Raw genomic sequence first — 17641 nt, 5'->3', positions numbered from 1 at the left:
GCAAAATTAATCTTGTTATCTTGAAAAGCCCATACATATGTAAACTCAGGAATGCTTAAAAATTATTAGATCTGAAGCAGTAATAAATTGTCCCAAGACAGACCTCCCTGCATCCAAGACCAACATGTGGCAGTAGAAGCTTCCTCAGCAGTACCTTCTTCTGTCTGTCCATTTTGGAAGGAGATGTGTTGTCCTTGATGCAGTTGCTTCATCTGAAAACCATTTAACTTTTTAGATGAAGACAGGAGAAGAGCAAGAGAGACCTCTGGGAATGTTGTAAAGTTGGGTTAGCAGAGCAAGGGTTATCTCAATAGGACAGAAATACAAGATGCATAAAAAGATGTGAATGGAAATATCAAAACAGGTCTATAAGAAGCATGACAAATTCACATCTATACTAAATTAACCGTTTTCATGATCTTTGCCTTGTAGTTTAGACTTAATTCCAAACATGTTCCTCCTGCAAGTAGTATGACATGGAAATGACAGGTACCCATGACAACTTTGCTAAGAAGCATCTTTAGTGGATTTTAAAACAAAACAAAAACACAAGAAAATTTTACAAAAATAGTACGGTTTAAAAAATAATTTTATTCTTTACAGTATAAAGGTTTATATTTAAATAAAAAGAGTATTTACTGTTTCATTTGGTGATTTCTCATTTTATTTTTACTTTATTTAGCAATCACTGTCCAGTCTTCATGACAACTCCTAACTCCCATACCTGTAAAATGCTGAGTGGCCTGGGGAAAAAAAAAAAAGTATTCTCACTCTCAAAAGATCCAGTACTTCCTTCTCCCCCTCCTCCACTGAACAGAATCCTTTACTAAGGGGGGGGAAAGCAGAAATCACCCATGTAATAAGTAGTCCTCATATTCAGAGCAAATTACAACCTTGTAAAGTAGTAAGAGATTTAAGTTATTGCCACAACATGTTATTATTGGAGGTAGAATTTTCTGATTCTAGGCAGTTAAAAAGAACTATTAAGGAATGCCTGCAATCATAAGACCGGTATTTGATTCTAAGGCCAGAAATAAGAACACACTGAAGCATCCCTACATGTAGGCATTAACATCAAAACCAAAACCCAACTACAATCCATTTTTGCTATCATAAGAAGAGAATACACTGCCCTGTAATTCTAAACACAACCTCCTACTCAAACCATCCGTCACACTCCAAGAAAGTCAGCACCTTCTCTCCCAAGTAAAAACAAAAGAGAGGTAATACTTAGAGGCTTGCCACATTTACCAACACTGTCCAACAAACATTGTCGAATGGAAAGTAACTTCCGTCTAGTTTTGGATAGTATCAAGCATATGCTGCTCAAGTTTACAAGCTAAAAAATACTCCATTTTCAAAAGAAAGCCTTTTTTATAGGCTAAAATAATCCTAAATAGCAGTGTTACTTTAAGGGGCTTCTTGAACCTGCCCTTTAAAAATTATTACTTCAACATATCTTCCCACGAATCCTCAGAAACGTTCACTAGGTACTGCAGTCATCACTTTTTTCCAGAAATATTTTAAGTAGAATTATACTCTGTGAAAAAGACAGCGCTTCCTCAGACCATGAAAGAAATGACTACAGATGAGAACAAAAAAGTGCAGTCCCAGTGCAAGTGAACTCTCAGCATTATAACCTCAAAGTGCAGTCATTTGGGACTGCATATTCAAACAGCATGGAGAGGATATCAACAAAGTCAACCATCAATAACAGGAATATATACTGTAGTTTAATTTAATCTACAACTTTTATTTCAATTCATTGTTGAAGCTTTGTAAGCGTGCTTTTCAAGATTTGAATACAAATCTCATTTTGAAAATAATGACAGTAATTATTCTAATTTGTATAGTTCTAATAGAGTTCTGTTCTATATTTCTACAATTGGAATAATTTCATTATTATAGTACACCAGACTATTTGCATAATTAAAAACATGAACGAAAATTAAGAAGATGCTTCACTGTTTTCTTAACAGACTAAGATCAACCAAACTATTGAGTAATACTAATTTTATAGAAAATTCTAGTAAGCCACTCCAATGCATTTTTCCAGCTCTTTACAGATGTCTTTCAGATATGATTTGATAACTGTCCCCATAGCTGGTTTCTACCACTCAGTTACGTGGTGTTCATAATTATTGCCTACAACTTGGCTGCAAAGTCACTGCAAGCCTGTGCTATTTTGAATACACACAAGAGTACAAAGATGACCAGTTCTTCTGGCCACCGTGCCACAAACTGGTTATTAAAGCGTAAGGTGTGTATGTTCAATACAAACCAACAACAGGCATTACATGTAGACATACCTGGGGTACAGAATAACCTACCAATATCAGTTTGTTCTCGAAAACAAAACTAAAAAAAGTAGTTAAAAAGATAACGGTGTTTTAAGACACAACAGACATCACCTATTTTTTTCGAAGATGAATGAAATTAAGACAACCATATCTCTTTGTTAGATGCATATTTCAAGGCACTTGACAAAACAGAAATCTAAAGAAATCTCTAGGAAATTATATTGAACTATTTGTGCTCCTGAAGGAAAAACTCTGATTTTAAAATTCTTTTTATATACACAATAGGATTACATGATACCAAAAGAAATAGGACAAAACCAAAAGTCCTCAGCTATTTAATAGTTTTTTGTTCGTGTAAGTGAAATAAAGGACACTCTTGTAATGAGTAAGCAATGGTAAAATTTACTCGTCAAAATATATATTGTACTTTTCATATATTACAGCTAATGCTTTGTTGGGACTTGGGAGTTGTAAGCTGCAGAATAGTTAACTGCTGTGTTACTATTATAAGTTGACTATCCTGCAACTGGCAGTTCCCTAGTTGGCAAGATAAAGTATTCTGCTTTGCTGAGCACGCATACTATATCCTGTTTTTCTAAAAATATTGTCTAAGTGTACTCATTAAAAAAGGGAAGAAGAGAACAAGGATCAGGGGGTCAAAGACAAAGATGATAATTCTCATGGCTAGGCTTCGCAAACAAAGATTTGGGATGATAAAGAAGAGCCAAAAAGAACATCTGGATACCATTCCCATACCCACCTCCAAGGACATCAGAGCTAATTAAAACTACTGATGGGAAGTACCTGGCAATTAAAATGGGCCTACAACAGAACCAACCAGAATGAAGCCAGCGAACTCAAGCCCAATGAAGAGCTAACAAGTGACTATGGGAGGGGAGTTGAAAAAGTATAAAAGTTACTGTTTGTCTCTATTGAGCTTGCGGCCGTTGGAAGAGCAGGGGTCTCTCCAGGCTGCACAGCGAGCTGATTTGCTTATTTGCACTTTATATAAATCTTATAATAAAAATTGCTGCTATATTTTGATTTGGTTTATTTACCTATAACACTCTCAAGACCTTGTTTCCCCAGTTTCTTGTACAGTAGTTACTTGTGTGTTAACTCATAAGCTGACATTTGTGACAATTGCCATCTTTCAGTAAGAAATTGACACAGTTAATTGCTTATCCTCTCACATGCACCTCACAGCCTGCAGACAAAATTTGAGTATTTTATTTTTGGTTAACTTCTGTAGATGGAGAAAGTGTGATTTGATTTTCAAAACAGTTCTTAATTCTTTTAAATAGGTTACATAACAATGATGTGATAATAAGTGGGGGAAAAAAGTCACTCAACCATTCCATCTTCTTTAAACACTCAGTAGCTGTGGAAGATGAAGTATTTCTAAATGCAAAGCACTACTACTTACATCTCTATTTTAAATGCTAATTAGTACCCTGGTTCCAGCATCTGCATCCATGGACTCTCACTTCAGTAGGACGCTTACTGTAACTTTGCCTGCACTTGTACTCTACTGTATTTTACTGTCAGCCACCACCATCTCCCACGAGTTTCCCTCACAACTAGTCAGCCTTACACTACAGTTCATCTTTTAGGCTGCCCTTTATCCTTCATTATCTGGTATCTTAACTAATAAATTGGATATTGCATCCCTTCTCTTCCACTCCTGTTGAATCTAAGCCAAGGGACACCAGTATTTTGAAAAACAGCAAGCTCCAGAGTTTGTTGGCAGTTGTGGTCTAGCTACGTGCTTACACTGACAAAGTCCACAGGCATATTAAAGGAAGAAATATAATATTAAAATAAAATAAGCCACTAAGACAAGCCACAAAACAAGCAGCACCATCCCTTACTTCACAACTACACTCACAGGTCAAGAATGGTCCCCGCACTCAGTAACTCCTAAACAGCACAAGACAGTGATTTATCACAAACAGGAAGACAACACCTGTTCCAAAGAGCACTTCCTCAGAGTGCCCATTTTTCCATATAACCATTACAAAGCACACACATGCAGAAGCCAGAACTAACAGTTGCTTGCTTTTTCTGTTAAGTTCTTCCTGTCACCAAAGATTCTTTTGCTAGTGGACAGGCAACTCAACTTCAGACTGACAACTCTCAAGCCAAGACTTAGAGGTTTTACATGTATTTTTTTTAAACATAAAACACCGATTGATATTTACTAATGTAAACATGAGAGCACTCCAGTCAACTGAAAACAACCAATGTGCACAAAACCAAAACTAATGGAAGGGTAAATATCCATCTACTATAATTCTGACTTGGCTCAGCTTTACAAGAGCAACGTCTCCTTGCATGTGAAAGGCTCTCTGTGATCACATAGATAATTATGTATTATGATAAACTGCTTTCCACCAAGAGGAAGTCCTGTGCAAAACAAATGTAGTTAAACAACATCAAGGGATATTGTTCCATTTCTGAGTAAATGCACAGTCAGAGTCTGTCTGCTCTCTTCAATAAAACTTGCACTTGACCACCGTATCAGAAGTTATATAGACTGTCCGAGATGTATCGAATAATCAGCAGCAATGTCTGTTTTTCCAGTCTTACTCCTTCAGCAACAATGTGATTATGCAGTCAGCAACCATTTCAGTTGTTTATTAGGAATCCAAATGGGATCAGCACACCTCTACTGTACAAGCCAAAGGAAACAAATAAACTAAACAAGCAAGTTTTTCACATTTCCATGAAGACCCCAAGCTTCTGCCCAAAAAGAGGACGAACACACTATGAAACTATTAACACACACAGCTTGTGAGAATCAGTAGCAGCTTTCTCAGTCCTTTACAAAACCAGGCCCAGTTGAAAAAAACCCTGTTTTTTTGTATTTTCGGTTTCTTCTGTGATATTCCATATCACCTTAGCCAAGGGCTCTACTGAAAAAGTTAAGTCTACAGTGTTGCACTTATCAAACAACTAAAAGCTACCTTTTTTCCTTGAAAACCCTGAGATTTCAGTGTAAAATAAGTATCAGTAAAGAAAGTTAATATATAGGAAAACACAACATAACTTCAACATTTAATTTGAATGTTACTTACTCACTTAAAAAAAAAGTAATTTCAGAAGACTTGCCTGTAAATGCACAGGTTCAACTAGAGCAAACATTTTTACAAATGAATATATTTTGGTGGAAATTGTTGTGCACAGAAAAACACATCTGTAAAACAGGTAAAGAGAAAAGAAAAAAAAAAGACAAAAACCAAAACAAAAGACAATTATTTTATTTCTAAGAATTAAGTATTGACACTGCTCTGATGCTGCATGCAAAACACCTAACTCACCAGTTATCTCTGTCGCATCCGAAGCCGGGGTATCTGGCCTGTTGCTGTCATCTGTAGCTTCATCCTCCTCCCCTCCAGCGGCACCACCCGCGACAGCAGCATCAGATGCCTCCCCTGGGGCTGCTGGAGGGGACAGCGACTCCCGATCCGCGTCCTTCCTCTTCTCAAAGCGAAATCGGTCCAGATTGTAGAGACTCATATTCTTAACCTACCCCTCCAGTCCGCAGAAGAGGAGACGGGCTCGGCCGGGCAGCCTCTGTGGGAAAACCCAGAAAGAGAGAGTCGGCAGGGCCCATCAGACACGCAGCAGGAAAAAGCCGGTAAGGGGACCGGCCGGAGGATCCGGCCCTCCCACCGAAACGCGAGGCCCTCGGCGCTGTCAGGCAGCGGGGAGGCATCTGCCCACCCACCCAGCCACCCCCCACCGCCCTCCCTCCTCCCCTCGCGGAGCCCGGGCACCGCGGACGGGCCCTGCACGCACCTGTCGCGCACCGCGGCCGACTCGGCGGAGCGCTGGGAGGTAGAGGCGGCGGGCGGCGGAGGCCCGGCCGTCCCCGGGGCAGGTGTTGCCCGGCCGGCGGGAGTGTGGGAAGGGCGGGAGTGCGGGAAGGCCGGCAGCGCGGGCCGGGCTGGAACACTGCGCGCTCCCCTCAACAGCGGGGCGCGGGCATGCCGGCGCGCGGCGATGACGTCACCGCTCCGACCCCGCCAATCGCCTCGCGCGGACGGGGCGCGCGGGCGCGTGCGCCTTCGCGCGCTTTCCCTCGAGAGCGGCGCGAGCCGCTGCCCTCAGGGGTGGGGGCGGGAGCCGGCGTCGTTTGGGGATTTGGGTTTCCCGCAGCCTCACGGGGCTTCGCCGCTGCGACCGTGACAAAGCGGATTTGTACCTTCCAGCCCCCGGCACCGCACGAGTGCCCTTTTAATAGCACACCGTTCTGTATTCACACCCTGCCGTCCCACTCCGAAATTCAAAACTTTGGGTGGGGTACCGTGAATAAACCATTATAAAAGATCTGGAGCCCCAAAACACAGGATCATAGAATAATAAGATGTTTTGGGTTGGAAGGGACCTTAAAAGATCATGTATTTCCAACCCCTCTGCCGTGGGCAGGACACCTTCCACTAGACCAGGTTTCTCAGAGCCCCATCCAGCCTGGCCTTGAACATTTCGAAGGATGGGGCATCCACAGCTTCTCAGGGCAACCTGTGCCAGTGCGTCACAGTGCGTCACAGCCTGACAGTAAAGAATTGTTTCCTAACATCTAATTTAAAACTACTCTCTTTCAGTTTGAAGCGGTTCCCTCTTGTCCTGTCACTACAAGCCCTTGTATAGTCCCTCTCCATTTTCTTGTAGCTCCCTTCAGCTACTGGAAGGCTGCAATTAGGTCACCCTGAAGCCTTCTCTTCTGCAGGCTGAACAAACCCAGTTCTCTCAGCACTTTTTCACAGGAGAGGTCTTCCATCCCTCTAGTCAGCTTGGTGTCCCTCCTCTGGACTTGCTCCAACAGGTCAATGTCTTTCCTGTGCTGAGTACCCCAGAGCTGGTTGCAGCACTCAGGTAGGGTCTCACCAGAGCAGAGTAGAGGGGGAGGATCCCCTCCCTTGGCCTGCTGACTATGCTGCTTTTGATACAACCCAAGACACAATTGGCTTTCTGGGCTCCAAATGCACATTTCTGGATCATGTCCAGCTTCTCATCCACCAGCACCCACAAGTCCTTCTCAGCAGGGCTGCTCTCATTCTGTTCATCCCTCAGCCTGTATTGATATCAGGGGTTGCCCCTAACCCTGGTGAAGCACATTGCATTTGGTCTTGTTGAACCTCATGAGAGTCCCATGGACCCACTTCTTGAGCTTGTCCAGATCCCTCTGAATGGCATCCTGTCCCCCAGGTGTGGATTTAGGGCAGTTTTCAGCTTAGGTTCCTCAACATGCTTCCAGGATTGTTCGCCTTTGGCAGGACAGATGGAAAAACATCTCCTTTTGAAGTCTTGGGTCAGGACCTGCTGCCAGTCTGGATTTCAGTTCATGCCGTGTGATGCCAGGGCACGTGCAGCCAGGTCTGCACAGGCAAAGGGCCCTTAGGTTACCTGGCATTGCACAGAGAACCTTGCCAGGGCTGAAATGGTGGCCTTAAATATTGAAGTGGCAGAGAGGTACCAAAACTACCTTTACACATGTGCCCTTCAAATACTAGCCACCTGTGAAAAAAAGTGTTTCAAGGCCTGGCGGATATGAATAAGTATTATACCAGGGAGCCAGGTGCAGCAGCTATTAAAAACATTCTGCAGTGACTGTACTGGCTAACAGAAAAACAACCAAAAAAGCCACTTCCTCATCCATCGTGCCAGCCCTGTAGTGCTGGGCTCACAGACAGCTCCTTTACCGTTGATGTTATTTGCCTTTTAAATTTCAGCAACCCAAACTGCTGAGTGAGGATCGTGGCTGTGCTGTACGAGGTTGTGTGCTACTGTCAGCATAACTTATTTCCAGGCTGCATGAAGGCAGGGCTCACTGTGTTGTCTGACAAACTGGCTTCATCCTGAAAGCTGGAGGTGATCCAGGTACGTCCAGAAATGCCACCTATACATATGTTACCTCTACCTGGAAATTTCTTTGTATCCAAATCAGTTTCTATCACCAGCAGTTAGCAACTCTAGGGCTTGGCTACCTCCTACTAAATCATGATGATGATTTTGATGATCAAGTTTGATTTTCTGAAGGTGACTCTCATGGGCATTGGTTGATGCTTTCTTTGGCACTGTGCATTTTACAACACGTTGTGGTGCTCGGTGGTGGCATTCACCCAGTACAAGCAACTAGTTCAACTCATTTGTGCCTGATTCCAATTCTCCCGCCTTTTCCATCAGGCAAATGGCAGGGAGAAGTGGTATGGGTTTCAAAAGGCTTTTCCATCTTGCACATTTGAGTAGTGTCTCCTCTTACTCCAGCCTCAGGAGTTTGTAATCAGGGTTTCCACTAAAGCAAGAAAATAAAACTCAGTACTGAGCAGGTAGGTAAGCTTTTAGGAGCAAAATGATTTGGAGGAACCATTTGACAAATCAATCTGCAGTGAAGATGCCTTGCCTCCAAATCAAATATTAATCTAATATTTGCATAACAGATGAGTTGAAAGTTGTTGGAATCTGCATTGTGCTAATCCCAAATTCAAAGAAGTGGCAGCTGAATGTGTAAATGGAAGAGAAGACAGATTTCCCCTGCAGAGGTGGATGCCAAGGCGCAGGTGGATTTGCAGACTGGCTGGTGTCAGCACAGTGCAGTTCAGAGATCATCTGAGGTTATCCTCTGAGGCTATCCTCTGAGGAGGGAGTTTCCGGGCTAGACTCACTGTTAACATATGAAAAGGGCTTTCATGCAAACAGCAGGTCAGTCTGAAAATGGGACAGGGTTTTGCCTGTCAGAACACGCTCAGATTACTACCAACTTGAAATTCCACCCACTTAAAAGGCAAGTTACCCCCAAAATGGGAATAAAGCACCTTGTACGTACATCAGAAGTTAAGCTGGGTGAGGCCTATAAGAGGAAAAATGAGGGACCGTGAGGACCCTTTCACTTTATCACTTGGATTTAGTTCCTTCCTGGGACTTGATAACCATTGCAAAGCTGGTGAGCTTCTTTGCAAAGCATTTCTGCTGCTGTTAGCACCTCTAATGTGCTTGTCTCACACAAACTTACAGAAACACATATAAGCATCTGAAGTTTAAGAACACTGACAAGACTTAGACCGCTTTTTCCCATGAGGAGGGGATAACAAACTATACATGTGATAGATTCAAGTCACATTGTTTGACTGACTTCGAGGACACAGTCAAAACAGCGATGATAAATGTAGAAAAATATGGGCTGTGAAGCTGCAAAGCTGAAAGAGTAGTATTAGAAAAGCTGAGAAAAGAACGATGAAACTGGAGAAAGGGGATCATATGCTCAGGTCCGTCTGTATTTGCGACTCAACAAAGCAGTCAGGAACACCAGTGTTGGGGGAAAAATAATAAGAAAAAGAGACATGAATTCCAGAACCTGGGAGAGAAAGCAAGTTCAAGATAAGAAAACAATGAAAATAAAGGGGGTTAAATTCAACACTCTAGAATATGTCAGATTTAAAAAGCATTGTGTTAACAGGAATTAGCATGAATTTAGAAAGTGCTGCAGCAGATTATTTTTACAGTGCTTTGAACTTGAAAAGACTAAGTAATTGGTAGATATTAGTATTATTAACAAGCTATCGTGAATTCCTGGCAAGCAAGGCAGGCAAAACATCTTTTTTGAGGTGCTAATGACACCATTAAGCTCCTGCTTACCGAAGAACTGACAGATTGCTGTCTGCTATTGTTTCGAAGGCTGATTTGTGAGACTTTTTGGAAGAATGGTAGCAGAAATTTGAAAAGAATCTATTTATATACAGAATTGCTTTTACATGCAACATTAGACCTGTTAAATTTGACTTGTTTTTACTTAAGCTACAGCTCTGTTGCTATGCCAGTGATAGAGGAGCATACCAGATGGTATGTAGGACTTCTGAGATCGTTGTGGAGGTTTATAGAGTAGTGATATATAATAATGGCTCAAACACAGAGAGAAGCAAAAGCAAACAACATCAGTTTGAAATTACTCATTTAGAAATTGATGCAAATTGAATTTACATTATCTTTAGTAGAAGTAAATTCAGTTTTAAGAGTTTGATAATAGGAGTTAAAATATGTCAGGGTAAGAAAAGCCACATTTTATGTGAAGTAGTGACGAAGTAGTAAAATTGTTGTTTATTAGTAAACAATGAGCCAAAGCAAAATGTGTCTGCAGCCATTCCTAACAAGTCTCTATTGTTTCAACTATTGTTCTTTTGCCTTTGATTCATGCCCTTTTTTTGCCCTGTCACTTCAAGAAATATTCGCGGGGGTGCTGCTTTGCATTAGGGGAAGGTCTCCATTGACTACAACAAGAGAACACACTGAAGTTTTACTGTGGTATAAAAGCAACAGAATCTGTGACATATATAGGTCCTTACAGAACATCTGCTGGGGCTTGCACGCAGATACTGTACAGCATAGGGGGAAGGTGTTTCTGCTTTGTTATAAATTCTGAGCAACAAGACAAGTTGTCAAATGCAGATGGGGTTTTACTCTATAATAATAATTATTACTATTAATAAATAATCATCTATTTAAGTGTTGAAACTAGTTCAGCTGCAGCCGAAAAAGCAATGAGAGTTGTACATAGTACATGACGTTGCTGTAGCCACCTCACCATACCTAAATATATAAATATCCAAACTATTTTGTTGTGTGAGCTGCACAGTGATTGCAGAGTAAAGCCTCAGGTCGGAACTGTCCCAGAGCTGCCTCTTTTCTCCTTTCCCCAAGGGGGTATTCCTTTTTATTGTTCATTGAATTGTCAGCTTCTTCTATTCAGCAGACAATAAAAAAGAACACCCTTTGGGGAAGAACAAGAGGATGAGACTGGTTTTGTAGTATGACTGATTTTGTATTGGTATTACTTTACGTGAGTCTCATTTTTTTGTGTGTATGAGGATACTTTAAAAGTGTCTACTGCGGTTCATGTTTTCTAGGAAAGTGTTATCCCAGTATCTTTTGGGTTTTTATCTGAGGTTATTTGAAATAGTTTATTTCAAGTGCTATTATTTCAAGATTAATCTTATGGAAAATATATATTCTTTTGTCTTACTTGTAAAAAAATCCACAGTTTACTTTTCTCTACATCTCTGAAGTAGTTAGTTGCTGTTTTTGTGTTTCTGTGTATTTGATTAAGAAACAAGAGAAACTTGAGTGTAGAATTTCAGACACTGTGCTCGTTACTCATTTCATTAATTTGGGTAAATACTCTCTCAGAAATGACATTAAACATATTAAAAAATCTGACTAGCTCTCGAATGGCTGTGGCTTTTTAGAAACTATGCATCCATGATACTTCTGCTGGGGTTTTTAATATTTTGAGGTTAATTGTTTTCCAGCATGATGCTCCAGAAGAAATATGCAATATGATTCAGTACTTAATAATAGATTATATGGATTCTGCACCAGTAAAGATGGTGGTTATTTCTCCAGAGATTGAAATGGCAGCATGCTCAAGCCTGATATGCGCAACTTGCCACCCTTCCAAGCTGCACTGCCCTCCTCCTGCAAAAGCTCATGTGCATTTTAAGCAGTCCTGATCCTTTGTATGCCATTGTTTAACTTTGTAACTGCTCAGTGAGAAGGTAAACAACTCCGTTTGGTAACAGTAGAGTTAATGAAGCTTGGTTTCCTATTAATTGTGGTCTTTGCCGTTCAGCTCCTCCTTTCTCTCCCTGTTTAAGTCCTGAATGACACCCTCACCCAGCAAAGAAAGCTTCCTCCCCATAGCATGTGCTGTATTCTCTGAGCAACCGACTGTGGAACAGAAAAGTTTTGCCTTGTTGCCTCTGAGTGTCACTTCCAAGGAATTTCTGCTTATTGTAAGGACTTCTGCTTGTCTTTCAAATTTGGTTGAAATGTGAGTGTTCATTTCAGAAGTTTTTGTGGGGATCAAGAGGAGAATTTGCCTGATTGGAAGCTTGTCCTTCTTAGGAAACTGGGTTAAATGTTGCAGCAGCCAAACAGAAGTAAATGTAACAGTAGTAAAAAAAATTCCAACATGGTAGTAAATTATAGTCATTTGAAGATGCCATGTTGACTCTTGGGGAAAAGCCCGAAGGGCACTTCTGGACTGTTTAGGTGCTGAGAATTTGCCTTAGCACTTAGTGCCTTGCAGGATCATGGTAATGTACTGAGGTTAGGAGTGCAAACTCAAGTATTTGCATTGTCGAGCTCACCTGGGCATCACCTCTGGCCTTTGTATGCAAGGTCTTGGAAGGGACACAGAGCAAGCTCATGCCTACACCAGGGAAGTTATTCTTTCACCAGGTGTCACCTACTAATGCTCCTGCATACTTGGATAGGCTTTCCTCATTGTTTCTGTATCTTGCTCTTCATATGTAATATGATTCTTCTGAGCTTTCCTACACAGAGCAGGAATCACTCCTGACACATGCTAAATGTACTGATCGACAGGAATAATGCCCAATCTATTGCTGACTGCACAAAGAGTAGAAATCCACTAGTTATTTCCAAGAAATACTTTCTATTTATGAAATAAAATCTTGGAAGCATATATTTTATCAGAATATTGAAACATTTATAAATCGTTTCCTTAGAAAAATGTGAATCTTACTTATAAAGTGCTTTATATTTCCTCAGAGTCCATTCATGACCTTAAAATAATTAAACTATGTGCAGTACCAGCACTGGTGTTATTACTTAAGTAAGGATTCAGTCCAGAGGAAGCAAAAAAAACCCCAAAACTTTACTGCTTTCCATACCTGTTGGAGTCGGAATTTTATTGTGAGTGGCAGCTACAAAGATTGGTACCACTTCCATTTAATATACCTCTTAAAGGTGTGGACCTTATGATATTACAGTTAACATTTACTCTTGTTCCAAGTAATGAAAGCAGGCTAGTCCAAACTAGCCTTGTAGGTTGCCTGGTGGAAAGCTTAGTTTCGTGAAACACATTTAGATCTATGGTTTATACCAGAGGACTTTCTTCTGCCCAGATCTGTTCCTTACAACACCCACTGAATTGTAGATAAATCTGCCTAAGGCTGGAACACCAGTTTCATTGAAACAATCAGGGTGTTTCACATTTTATTCTGCTGCCACAGCAGATCATTCATGCAGAGTTCCCTACAGGACTGCAGACTATCTTTAGATTATTTAAAACATTCATGATAGTGCATAGTCAGGGATGATCATCTACTGCCCAATTTGTCTTCCCTCAATACCCCTGATTTAGTGGCATCATACATCTTCTGAGCACTTAGAATCTACATTGGGTCAGAAAATGCTAGAAAGGGGAGCAGTAGTTGCTGTTTCTTTAATACTTAAGGAGTTACATACATTTGAAAAAATGCAGCTTCATCAAAATCACTTTTGCCTGAACTCCTAAATATATGAAAGAAGGGACATAAGTATTTATTCCTATAACTAGTTGCTGGTGTTATTAACTAATGAAATACATGGTATAGTAGTTAGCTTTGCCATTAATTTATAACAGCACAGTTCAGGAAGCACACTGGATTACATTTTGAAGATTATTCTAATGTTAAGATATTATTTTGGCTGACAAAACCTGCTATAATGGTTTCTAAACTCTTGGCTTGCTAGAAACTTGACATATCTTAACCCCCCCCTCCAGGCATGTGCTTAGGGTTTGATTCCGCCAGATGACCTCAGGAAGCTACTGCAGTGAGCTTAAGTTGCTCTTTGTAAAGTCGAGAATGGAGCCAGAATGAGACCCTTACAAAGGCTTTTTGAAGACACTTTTCTACATACCACCTTCATTTGCTAAGTTACATTGTAAAAAATGCCCAGAGTTTATTAGTCAGATACAGGTCTTCAGCAAGGCAGTTTCAATTGTTTATAAATACCTTTTAATTTCCATCTATACCATATTCAGAGTGTGTCATTACAAGGAGAACTACTAGTATGGTAAGGCTATCAATAACAGCTCAAGGTCAATAGCTGATGACTGAAGAAATAACCATAACAAGCTTTAGAAACAATCTAGTCAGTGTAAGAACTGGGTTTCAAAGGTGATAGCAATCCTGTAGACATCAGTTTGCCAGTCCTCAGGACTTTGAAGGGATCTCAGGGTCAGAAGTGTATGAACAGGTATCATTCTCAAGGATCTTGGATTGGCCACCTGCAGCTGAGACCTCCCGTATTATTTGCAAATCACAGATAAATCACTTTTTGTTTCAGAGAACCATTTTGCAAGGAGCATAACCTTGAAAGTGCATGCCAAAAGGTATTTTTGTCCTTCTGAGCCAATTGAAACAGGTACATTTCCAGTGTGTGCTTGCATGCTTACTTTTTGGCTTACTGCTATCAGGCTACACTGCTGTAACGTAACTCCTATACCGTTGCATTTTTGACATTGTGTAGTACATAAACTGACAGAGTAAAAATGAACAGGAAATTAAAGTTCTTTGGCCCAGATTTCATATAACTGTCCCTCTAACTCATCAAAGCAATATCACAGGGACTTGCATAAATAAATACACATGAACAGATACATATTTGCACCAAACATTTTTACACTTTTTTTTTTCAAATTGTATTTATAAAACCTGATCCACCTACTTTTTCCCCAGCTACTTTTGAGAGAGAGAAGGATGACAATTTTCCGTCCTATCTGTGTAGTGAGATTTTGTATTTAAGGTGAAAGATAATTTTCAGGGCTGTGACACAACCAGCTGAAGCTTGAAACACTTTCAATGAGAGAGATTTATTATGCCAATAAAATGCCAAGAAATTGTAATCACTTAATGTACACCCACATGCTCGCCCCACACACACACCTAGGGAGAAACAACCAGCATGGATTTGTGAAAATCCAGTGTCAAACCAATTTAACTTGTTTTGAAGCAGAGCAGGAAGGTTTATGAACATGGAGAAAACAGCAAACGTTATATATATTGACTTCAGTAAGGCTTTTTGCAGTGTGTCCTTCTGACATATCAATAATTTGGGGTATCCTATGGCAGAAACACAATCCATATTAAACACCAGAACTGATTAATGGCCCAATAGTGAGTGGTCAGCATAGAAGAATATATCATATGGGATGTGTTCCCATGGCTTTTGTCCAATCCTTGTATTTACCATCCAGGTCAGGGGATGCAAACTGCATGTGCCCAGCTTGAAGATGACACCAAACAAAGACAGGACTGTAAGCACGCTGGAGATCTTGCATTGAAATTAAGATTAAAATTCAAAGTGATCTTGCAAATTGAAGAACATGTTTGAAAAAAATTACATGTTATGCGACAGCGAAAATCACCATTCCACACAGGACAGACAGAAAATAGCCTGCATAAACATTCTTCTGCAGAAGCAGAACAGGACATGCCACTATGAAGACTGGAAATGCCATGTATGTTTGTATTAAAACAGTACATCCCAAAGACTGCTCTTTTCTTTGAGTAGAATTGTTATATCCAGTGCTCCCTAAGGCAAGAAAACTGTGTCCAGTTTGGGACACAGTTGGAAACATACAGCTTGTTTTATTGTGGTTGGAGATAGTTCAGAGAAGACCTCTGTTTATTCTCATTTCTCTAGATCACGGCCTTTAAGGGAAGGTTAAATAAATGGGACGTGTTGAATATAAAGAATACCAAGGAGAACATGTCTTCAAGTACACGTAAAGATACAGCAAGGAGGTAGAGAAACAGCTGTCCCCTATTTTCATGAAAAGCAGAACAAGTACTGATTGCATTAGGCTTAAGAAATTCTTTCAAACCATAGAGGTAATTAAACATGAGAGCATAACATCTGGTGAGGTTATGAATTCGTCATCATTAGAAACTTTTAAGAACCAGTTAGGCAAACATCTGTCAAAGCTGACATAGTTATAGTTGATCCTGCCTTTAGGCAGAGAAAGAACTGGATGATCTCCTGCAGCCTCTTCCAACTACATTTTAAAAATTACCGTTTCTCTCTCTTTCTCTCTTTCCTTAGTATGCTTTTCCTGGTTCCTTAATCTGTCTTCTTGTGTCCAATTTTAATAAGAACAACAGGGGACAACTCAAAAAGTCATGCAGACCTCATAGAAGCTGTCCTTAATTTGGCCTTTTAATTAATTTTTACCATGTAAGACAAAAATATCACATGAACAAGCCCATGCAGTTGATTTTAATACATTACAGTTTTCTTTGGTCAACATGTACATATGTCAAATGAGAAAAAATGATGTTTGAGCCTATTTACAGTGTGGGTTGTAATTAGACTACTAGGGATGTAACAAACTCCCGAATTCCCAGATCCTGCTTTTAAGGTAAGGACAAAAAGAGGGAAGAGGTAAATGTTGAATAAGGGACTGGTTCTCAAGCTATGATGAGCCAAACTACAGCTTCTGGAGACAGATATTGTTGCCTCTAGGTACCTGCTGCTTCTTCCTGCCATGGTCTTTGCCTCTGTAGTGCAGGGATGAAAGGAAAAACAGGCCATGGCTGTGCAGGCAGAGTTCACAGCCCCTCACCATAACTGCAGCTGTTGCTGAAGTCAGATATTTACTGGCCTGCTCAGGGCTGGGGCTGGCAGGAGTTCTCTTATCCCAGCTGCCAACCCCACTTTGTGATGAACTTCAAAAGACGGACAGACAGACAACCATGGCCAGCATGGAAACCAGCAGTTTTCCTTCTCCTCCCGCAATCCTAGCAAAGCCAAGAGCTGTAGCATGGAGATCATCCAGCTAATGTGTCTCTGGCCCCAGAGGTGGGAAATCAAGCTGACATAGCAGTCCATACAGCAGGTATCAACTGAGGGCCACGGCCCCATATAAACACAGTGCTGTCCCTGGTTTGTTCCTGGATCCTAAAAAAGGTCCTTTTTTCACTGTGGGAATCAGCACAAAAGGAGCTTGGCACCACACGAAATTCGTCTCCAGAGCTTTTCCAATTTCTAACTCTTTATATTCACCTCTTTTTGAAGGGCAGAGCAAAGGGGATGGTCAATAAGGGTTTCTGAAGACATGCTTCACATTTTAAGGCTTTGTTGAGATTTTCAATTAAAACAGAATAAACCTTTCGGGATGAAAACAAATGTGCCTCTTAATTGGCATGACACATTGAAGAAAAATCAACACATTATGTTGCCTACATAGCATAAGCTATTTGCTAAGTATTCCCTAGCAAGTACTGTGATACCTTATTTTCTAACTTTCTGATATGCTGACAGCTCAGTTTTCAAATACTCATGAAGTCATTACCATTTTTATAATTTCTGGCTTAGCTTTACCAAAAAAAAAATGATTTTCAAGTACATTCTCTCCTTTAAAAAGATCAAGAATAATAAAATACATATTCTTAGGCCTTTCTCTTTTCTATGGCTACTTGGTTAAAGAATCTAATTATGACAGAATTTGTTACCGGAGCGAGGCAGGCTCCATTATCTGCATGTCAAGAATTTAA

At 40.6% G+C, this 17641-nt stretch overlaps 1 protein-coding gene and 1 long non-coding RNA gene across 2 annotated transcripts in view; one reads left to right on the top strand and one right to left on the bottom strand.

Annotated features, from left to right (window-relative positions):
• The window catches only part of SMARCAD1 (SWI/SNF-related, matrix-associated actin-dependent regulator of chromatin, subfamily a, containing DEAD/H box 1), a 42539-nt gene extending 36258 nt beyond the window's left edge, over window positions 1–6281 (bottom strand). Inside the window, exons 1-2 of the mRNA XM_027731743.2 lie at window positions 6102–6281; window positions 5621–5876 (exon numbers count right to left, since the gene is read on the bottom strand). Of these exons, the coding sequence (XP_027587544.1) occupies window positions 5621–5819 (199 nt within the window). The 5' untranslated portion in view covers window positions 5820–5876; window positions 6102–6281. The remainder of the gene's footprint in view (window positions 1–5620; window positions 5877–6101) is intronic.
• Window positions 6282–11867: 5586 nt separating this feature from the next.
• Window positions 11868–15637, top strand: LOC113993536. The gene is made up of 2 exons (XR_003542667.2): window positions 11868–14510; window positions 15343–15637. It is a non-coding gene; the product is annotated as an uncharacterized LOC113993536 (long non-coding RNA).
• Window positions 15638–17641: the final 2004 nt, after the last annotated feature.

This window comes from Pipra filicauda, unplaced genomic scaffold (assembly GCF_003945595.2).
Source record: "Pipra filicauda isolate LSUMZ 115617 unplaced genomic scaffold, ASM394559v2 scaffold111_size4109106_pilon, whole genome shotgun sequence".
Classification (NCBI taxonomy): Eukaryota; Metazoa; Chordata; class Aves; order Passeriformes; family Pipridae; genus Pipra; species Pipra filicauda.
The sequence above is the reverse complement of the archived record's forward strand: the minus strand, read 5'-3'. Positions and strand labels throughout refer to the sequence as shown.